The sequence below is a fragment of the Ahaetulla prasina genome, chromosome 1, assembly GCF_028640845.1.
Source record: "Ahaetulla prasina isolate Xishuangbanna chromosome 1, ASM2864084v1, whole genome shotgun sequence".
Lineage (NCBI taxonomy): Eukaryota > Metazoa > Chordata > Lepidosauria > Squamata > Colubridae > Ahaetulla > Ahaetulla prasina.
Genome location: NC_080539.1, coordinates 106,246,937 through 106,256,271, shown reverse-complemented (window position 1 = coordinate 106,256,271; position 9,335 = coordinate 106,246,937). Strand labels below are relative to the sequence as shown.

Here is a 9,335-nt window from a genome sequence, read left to right as displayed (position 1 = left end):
AGTTCAATTAGACCTGCAAGTTGTGAATTACAACTCCTCCAACTGATGAATTGCGTAATATGCTGAGTGTTGTATTAGGAAAAAAAAACATCTGTGAGGCTAGTTTCCTTATCCTTTTCACAGCCATGTTGGCAAGTTGATGCTTATTTTTAGTATTGGACCATGCCTTGTTCTGATTGCGAGCTTGTATGGGGAGTCGTTCTATCAAAACAATCTCCTGCTCAGATGACTCAGTTATTCCAGCATACAGAAATATCTCGGTGGAGCACCAACTGAGAAGAAGTGATGTGTAAACATACCCCATACCCCAAAACTGTTAGACTCAACAAAATCAAAGTCGGTACAATCCAGTTTATATAAAAAAATAAAATACTTTATTTTTTTTTCTTCTAAAAAGGTGCAAACATGTAACTTTTGGTCACACTTCTCAATAAGTAACAAACTGTTCCCAGGTGGAAAGGTTTGAGAGCACTCATTTTGTTTCAGGGAATACTAATTTAGACAGAGAGAAATGTACTTTCCTCCCTTTGTCATTAGTTTGGTGAAATGGTTGGATAGGATACTGGTGTATCTTCTTCATCAAACCACCAGCACAGTTAATTTTTTCCCCTACTAGTTCAACAAAACTACCATTACAGACTCTCTATTTTATGAGCTGAATGAATGCAGTGGATCAGACAAGCTTTGAATCATAAAAAAAAGAGAGAGAGAGGCTAACACTGATGTATCAAAGCATTAACAAAAAAAGGCAACACAACTTTAAATTAAGTTAGATAACTGTACAATATATATATACACACACATACAAACACGCATAAACACACACACATATAAACATATACAGTATTTACACAATTACTCTTTTTTTTAAAGAAAAATGTTGCCTGCGACAAGCAAACAATTGCCACAAGCTGTCCAGTCAAATTCTGATTCTTTTTGAACAAATCCTCTGAATCAGCGTTTCAAAGGCAGAATTATTGCCATTTTCAAATAACATAATTACTTAGCACCTGCTGGATAAAAATGTCCACTCCAGCTGTTACTGTCACAAAAACCAGTGCCAATAACTTTGCTAAGGGGTCTTTTTTTTTTTTTTTTGATTGCACAATTAACTAGGACACATGCCACCACATTTTGAAAATGTTTCTCAAGACTGCCTATGTCCCTTCATTAATTCATCCCTCTCCCCAAATATACTCTAAGACACAAATTAAGTGTCACCTCTCGCTATTCTTCATCATCATTATCATCAACATTATATTCATATTATTATTATTATTATTCCTTCAAACCAATGTTTGGGGTCAGCAGATAATTTGACCTTAAGGCCAGGTGGAACAATTTTGTCATTTAAAAAAAAAAATCAGACATTTAAATCATTTGTGCTATAGAATCACGTTTAACAAAATGAGATGTCATTATCAGTTCAAGTCGAGTGTCCAGTTCAAAAAAAACCACTCTTGGGGCTTTATGCCATATCTCCATACATCTTCCGGTAGTAAACTGATTCAAAGATATCATTGTCTCCAGGACAGTTATAGTGGCAGGCACAAGTCTTGATAAACATCATGCTCTTCTTGATGACTTCACCATCAGGGCATTTGAATTCCACAGGGAGAGTGGCTGTTCTGTGGGGGGTGCAACAACGCCCATCGGTGCAGACACCACAAAATTTGGCTCGGTAGGTCTTTAAACTGGTACAGCCAGAAAGCTCAAATTGGATAGGCTTAGAGATCTTCGGTGTGCGGATGCATTTTTTACCTTTCTGTTGGAAAAAAAATAAATTCTTATATTGATACATCGGATAAACAACGCTTCCATTCAGATCACCAGCATATGCGATATTTCCAACATTTACATTTTTCTTAATTTCTTAACTTTTTAGGATAAATTCTAGACTAGAGCTCAACCAGGGGACCTCCAGATGTTTTGGACTTCATTAATTCCAATAAGCATAGGCCCAAAAAAATTATGGATAACACAGCTTGAAATTCTTGAAAGGCATTAGTTGTCTGGCCCTGATCCAGCCATAATTGAAGTCCACTACAGTTGGATTTGATTGATTGGACAAGGGAAATCATTGTCTTTACCTTTAATATAGGTATCAGTGGGTTCTATGTTTAGCTAAACGTAGCATCTAATCTATAGATATATTTTTGCCAGTCTTATGTATATCTCATGGTCAGACAAACTTATTTTTGTCCCAGATTCTAAAGATACTTAAATTTGCCTTTTCTGTATCCTTTATAAGTCTAATTTTCTTATTATGTTGATTATTGCTCAAACTAATTGTAACCAGACAACACACTGTCTATATAGGCATTGAAACTGTCGTTCTTTCTATATATATATATATATATAGCAATTTTTTTAAAAAAAATATGTCTAATTTTCCTTAGTGGACTTTTAGAAAATTGTTCATGCCTGGATCCCTTGAAAGTTTTATTACTACTCATAGAAACCCAGTTTCATGTTGCAGTTTTTAAAGACAACTACAGAAACAGGGTTAAGACTGCAATCCCATTTTACTTTTCTTCAGAATAAGGTATCTTGCATTTTATAAATGGGCCAGTTGATATCCAAAGCTGCACTATAAGTAATTTTGTTGATGATTTATATTTACACTTTACATCATTAACAATACAGAAAAAAAGAGAGAGAATGGTTTATGCATTAGCAATGCATTAGCAAGTCTTAGAGAACTTCCTAATTTGGAAAAGTACACATAGCGCTATAATACTATAAGAAGAAGTTCTCCAGATCAAGCCAATATGGGCTATGATACAGGGAACAGGTGAGCAGGAAGAAGAGGAATTCAGCACTCTGAGGAAAAGCAGGGTTCTTTTTTTTTTTTTTTTGGCAGCTCTACTTGTTGAACAATTTTTTACAACTTATTGAAAATTAGTTTGTATTAGAGATTTTCCAAAGTAGGGTAAGGCGATGAAAGATTTTCACAGAAGCAAGCAGCAGAAGTGGACAATTATTTACCTTGATGCTCTCCTCAAGATCTGCTTCGCATGGTCTCACCATGCAAAGTCTGCTTTGCTTCTCCAGCCTGCAGTGGGCATTGTCATTGGTGACTCTGGTCGAGATTCCCATGCCGCAAGTTTTTGAGCAGGCACTCCATTCAGTGGTCTGGACCAAACAATTTGCACGCATCAGGGATGGGTCAGGTCCATAAGTATCTTCTAGTCTGTAAGCTGAAAAGCATAGGGGAACCATTAGCTTACATTGGACATTAAGAATCAAAGTGAGCAAATGTGGTCATGACAACAGAATGACAAAAGTGGTCTATGTCAGGGGTCTCCAACCTTGGTCCCTTTAAGTCTTGGGGACTTCAACTCCCAGAGTTCCTCAGCCAGCTTTGCTGGCTGAGGGACTTTGGGAGTTGAAGTCCCCAAGTCTTAAAGGGACCAAGGTTGGAGACCCCTGGTTTATGTAGTTGAAGCTAGTACAGCAACAACCCAAAGAAATATGAAGGAAAGTCAGCTCACCGGCAAGAGCAGGTCCAACTGCAGTGCGTTCTTTGTCCTTGGGCTCATCACACACCCATTCCTCACAGCATTTTCCTGGGAGCTTCACTCTGCGTGGGTATGGGCAGTCAGGACTGGGCAGACGAACATCCATGCTGCAGAGAGGCACGCAGCCTACAGCTCCATCCAGGCAGGTGCACTGGTATTTGCAGCTACTCTGGAAGGACTCGCCGCTCCGATACACCATGCCTCCAAATATACATGGAGCACCATCTTTTGCTGAAGATAGAAAACGGGTTTCATTCATAAATACTCAGTGCCGGGTTAGTAGCAATGGAGATATCAGGAATCTAGAACTATACAAGAGAAGGGCTAAAGAGGACTGACTTCCAATTTTGTTTATGTACAGTTCCTCTGCCTTTAATAACAGGCAAGTGTAGAAGTGTAAACATTAGGTAAAACTTTCCTCACTGAATTAAACCTCCTAAAACAGAAGTCTCCAACCTTGGCAACTTTAAGACTTGTGGACTTCAACTCCCAGAATTCTGGGAGTTGAAGTCCACAAGTCTTAAAGTTGCCAAGGTTGGAGACCCCTGTCCTAAACTATGGCAAGATGTTCTAGTCAAACTTATTTTTAAAAATACAATACTTCTATTCTAATTAAGTTCCCAAGATTGGAATACCCTTCTAAGACTTGTGGACTTCAACTCCCAGAATTCCTCAGCCAGCAAGAGGAATTCTGGGAGTTGAAGTCCACAACTCTTAAAGTTGCCAAAGGTTGGAGACCCCTGTTCTCACGGATGTCACCAGATGTGTATAAATTACTGTATATCAGATTCTCAGAAATCGTAACCAGAATTCTGGGTATTGTAGTCCTAAATATTCCTAGAAGTCTTTGGGAGAAAACTGTCCAATCAGACTCAGCTTTTTCTAAACGAAATAATACTTAAACCATAAAAGAAAAAAGAAGCTCTCAGAATTGCATGGCTTTGTATAGCCCTAAACAGTGTTTGTCGATTTCAGCAAACTTTTAAGACCGGCAGGCTTCCCTATTTAGGGAATTCTGGGAGTTGAAGTCCACTCATCTTAAAAACTGATGGAATCGAGAAACGCTGTCCTGGGGCAGGGGTCGCCAACCTTGACAACTTTAAAGTTTGTGGACTTCAACTCCCAGAGTTGAAGTCCACAAACTCTAGGAGTTGAAGTCTTAAAGTTGTCTTAAAGTTGTCAAGGTTGGAGACCCCTACCCTGGGGGGAAAAAGTCCCCCCACTTCAGCATTTTCCACTCTGCTCCAATCGCTCCCGTCCCAAAGAGAGCGCCGACCAGCAGAACAAAAAAGGCAATTTACTCACCAGTGCATACTCCGATCTTGCGGTTGTCCGGGGAGCCGAAATCGCAGAAGAGCCCTTTGTGAGGATCGCAAGGATCCCGCTCGGTGCAAAGGTCGCCCAGCTGCTTGGCGCAAACGCGGCAGCACCCGCAGCCGTCCAGGACCAGGCTTACCCCGGGAGGGCACTCGGGGGGCAAGGAGGAGCACTGGCACTTCGCGCTGCACTCTTGGCCGGCCGCTTCCTGGGGAGACAGAGGGAGGGAGAGACGGGGTGTGTGTGTCAAATAACGCTCCAAGCAGGTGGGCCCGGTGAGTAAAGAAATAGGAGAGACAGACAAGACAGACAAGACCTGTCTCAGAAAATAACACTTACCCAGCTAAGTAGAGCGGCGAGGAAAACCCAGACGAAGGTGCGGGCTTCCATCCTCCTTTTTCTCGCAACTTTTCGGCACAGGGAGATGGGCAAAAGTTGCCGGCTGCTTTGGGAGCCTTGTCCAGGTGAGATCCCCCCCCCTTTTTTTTCGTTTTAAATATCGCTGGGCGGCGAGGGCAGATCTTCCTTCGATCGGCTCGATTCGGGGTGGAGTGGGGAAAAGTGCCGCTTTCTCTCCCTTTTCTCTCTGCTTTTTCGAAGGAGAGCGACGGTAGGTCTGAGTCTCCAGCAGGCAGCGGCGCTGCTTTTATACTCTTGAGGCGTCCGGGATTCGCCAATCGGCTGAATGGAGTCCCACACAAACAGCGACATTCCTCGCATTCCTCTCCACCTTCCTGCCTCGTCAAGTCACACCGGATTGATCCTGACCCCTTGACACTCCGCATTCCTCCTGTCTGAAAAAGCTGGCGCACTTCAGCGCACAAAAAAGGCGCTGTATTTTCACTTGGGGGGGGGGGCGCGCGCGGAGGGAGAGCTTTCCTTCCAGCTTCCAGCTTCTTAGATTCTTCCTATCACCGCAATCCTGATTTATAGAAGTTAAAAATATGTCTCCTTTGGAATCATTATTCTCTCTTCTCTCCCCCCCCCCTTCAAAAGACTGAACCAGCATTCCTCAGAAATTCAGCCTGTCCACCACTGGTATCTATCAGTCTTACTCTTAACTTTCAAAAGGCATTAAAATCCACTAAAATCACACACTTGTAGGGGAAAGGGAAAGGAGTGAAACGATTTCTTGAAAAGCATTATGATCTCTGTTAAAGACCAGAGATTTCATTTGCACAATTATCCATTCTGAAGAGACGTTTTAAAAAGGAAGGCATTTCCCTGTTAACCTCAGAGGGTTCTCCCCAAAAATGTCTATGAAATTGGAGTTCTTTTCTAGGTTAATGGAAAAATGTCAAATAAATGAATATATCACATTCAACTTTTTCCAGTATACTCCACAAAATTATAACACAAGATCAACTACAAGATTTCTTGTTCATTAAATGGCTGTTAATATACTAAAAACACTTAAAAAAAACAATCTTGGACCTAATAATCCTGTATATTGTCCTGTTGGACTTGAAGGCAATTGCTTCTGTAATAGCTCTCAATACAAACTGTATCCAGAGGAAGAGCTTCCCAATGGAGATATGAGATTCATATGCATCAATAATTTTTATACAGAATAGAATAAAATAGAATAGAATTTTTTATTGGCCAAGTGTGATTGGACACACAAGGAATTTGTCTTGGTGCATATGCTCTCAGTGTACATAAAAGAAAAGATACGTTCATCAAGGTACAACATTTACAACACAAATGATGGTTAATATATCAATATAAATCATAAGGATTGCCAGCAACAAAATTACAGTCATACAGTCATAAGTGGAAAGAGATTGGTGATGGCAATCACCAATATAGCAATAACAATAGCACTTAGACTTATATACTGTTTCACAGTGTTATACAGCCCTCACTAAGTGGTTTACAGAGTCAGCATATTGCCCCCAACAATTCTCATTTTACCACCCTCGGAAGGATGGAAGGCTGAGTCAACCTTGAGCTGGTCAGGATTGAACACCTGACAATGGGAATGCAGAGTTAGCCTGCAATATTGCATTCTAATCACTGCACCATCACGGCTCTGAATATTAAAAGAGGTGCCTCTCTATTTGGAATATATGTATATGTATATGTATATGTATATATATATTTGTTTTCTGAGGTTTTCGCGGGTGTTTGTATGTAGGTCTTTGGTTATTCGGGTTTTCTCCCGCGTAAAATTGGAAGTGTCTTGGCGATGTTTCGACGAAGTCTCATTCGTCATCTTCAGGCTTCAGCTTCGTGCTTCTGGGAGCAATACACACACACATGCATACACACACACACACACACACACACACACTGTAACTTTTAAGCTGGAAGAGTGGCTCCAACAGATCCCAGGAACCACATTGGAGTTCTCTGTCCAGAAGAATGCAGTGCCGGGAACAGCTAAGATCCTGCACAGAACTGTCAAACTCTCCGGCCTCAAGATTAAGGAAGACACATACCACCCATGAGAAGGGAGGTTTTCAAAATATTTCTGTGCAATATTTATTATTCTCTCACCCTCTCTCTCTCTCTCTCTCTCTCTCTCTCTCTCTCTCTCTCTCTCACACACACACACACACACACACACACACACACACACACACACACAAACACAAAGAAAAGACAGAGAAAGACAGACTTGGCAATGGAATCATTGGAAAGTATTGCAGACTAAAATTGGTCATGCCTCTGCAATGCATGATCAGTTTATGTTCTCTGTATCTTGTCCATTCTCTAACATTCATCAAACACTTTAAAGAATAGTTACACCAACTGGACTGCAGATACCTGTAATCATATCCCACAGGCCCTTAACAATATTCCAGGGTTTAGAATCACTGCTTGTATTCTTCCTTCCTAGGGAAGTAAATGACGCTGCTCCATGTGCTTTCATGGATGGCGATACAACTTTGTTCTTTGTGATCATCACCCTCAACATCTAGTGCTACTTGATTCCTCTCCTGCCATGAGTGAGAACAGAGAATTCAAGAGGGAGAAGGGGAGAAGAGGGGATGGGTAGTTGGTAGCCCAAATAACTGCTAGGAGCAAAGCTGGGAACTCTTTATTTTCTTTTTCTTATACGACTAAAAGACCCAGGGCATAAGATTCTAGAAATATCTAGAGTATTCTAGAAATTTCTAGGTATTCTAGAATTATGATGGAAAACTTTCTGCTCATTTCTTCGCAGACTTCTGATACTTAACTGTTTCCCTCTCCTCACCCCACCCCACCCCACACACTTAGGTACTTTTCTGTGGAAAGAAGTTTATTTGGGACATTTCTTATTATATGATCATCCAGAATTGTGTATTGTACAATGCTTGGTTTGCAGGATTAGGCCACTGAATCATAGTGGAATTTTTCCCTTAATAACTACTTTCTGTTGATAGAGAGAAAGAGAGAAGTAGGTGGAGGGAATATGCTGTAAAATACTTGGCAGGTTAAAGCGAGACAGAAGCATGGAAGATGTGCTCTGCTTTTCCCACTGTGTATGAACTCATCCTTCGTAAGCAACACACCCTACCAATTTTTTGCTCCTTAAACATGTTGCCTTCCCTCAATAGTTCCACAGCTTTTTTTAAAAAAAAAATACGATGCTATTTATTGAAATGAGGCATTATGTCTCTCTGCCTGTCTGCCTCTATTTTTATATACTAATCTTCCTTCCTCAGAGGAGTTTTGTCAGGTATGATCCACAACCCACCACACTTGCAACTGTCCGGGGAGGTGGTTTAGCCTGAGGAAAAAATGACCTGTTTCCCTTAAGCAGCTCACAGCTGGGGTTTCAGCTGAGTCCAGAAAGCGGTATCCATAGTCCAGTAAAGAGTTGCAGTGAATGGACAACTTAGAAGTGAATTTCTGCCTTTAAGAATGTAATCAACACAGTAGTCTCAATTTATGGCTACAATTGGGACCATGATTTTGGTTGCCAAACAATGTGGTTAAGGGAGTTGTGTCCAATTCTATGACCTTTGTTATCATAGTTACTAAATGAATCACTGCAAACTGGAGAGCATCGAGTGAATTCCTCTCCTGCCATAAATGACTCATGTAGTTATGAAGCAAATCCGGCTTTCTAAACTGACATTGCTTGTCAGAAGCTGGCTGGGAAGGTCAGAAGTGGCAATCACGCGACTCTGGGATGCTACAATCATCATAAATACATGCCAGTTGCCAAGTCCTCAAATTTTGATCACATGACTGGTAATGCAGCAAGGACTGGTTGCAAGTCACTTATTTTTCAGAACAGTTGTACTGTTAATATGGTTGTAAGATGACGGCTACCTGTACACTATATCTTGGCTTAACGTATATAAGTTTTTTTTAACTTTTGGAAGGCACCCAGGGATGTTTTGATATTGGGTAATCAACTAGCAAACTATCTTTGTAGGTATAAGCACAGATGAAAAATGCACTGGTAAAAGAATTGGAATGACAGTCTGGGTAATGAATTCTTTACTCCTTTCTTGACAAGTTACTATAGTGAATTGTTTCTGTTGTTTATTACTGCATTTC

The 9,335-nt window shown here is 40.8% G+C and overlaps 1 protein-coding gene across 1 annotated transcript; it reads right to left on the bottom strand.

Moving 5' to 3' along the window:
- Nucleotides 1–351: 351 nt before the first annotated feature.
- On the bottom strand, nt 352–5,469 carry CCN2 (cellular communication network factor 2). The gene is made up of 5 exons (XM_058171769.1): nt 5,178–5,469; nt 4,827–5,046; nt 3,495–3,752; nt 2,989–3,200; nt 352–1,765 (listed from the first exon to the last, which is right to left on the bottom strand). The coding sequence occupies exons 1-5, from the start codon at nt 5,226–5,228 to the stop codon at nt 1,469–1,471; spliced, it is 1,038 nt and encodes a 345-aa protein (XP_058027752.1). The 5' UTR covers nt 5,229–5,469; the 3' UTR covers nt 352–1,468.
- Nucleotides 5,470–9,335: the final 3,866 nt, after the last annotated feature.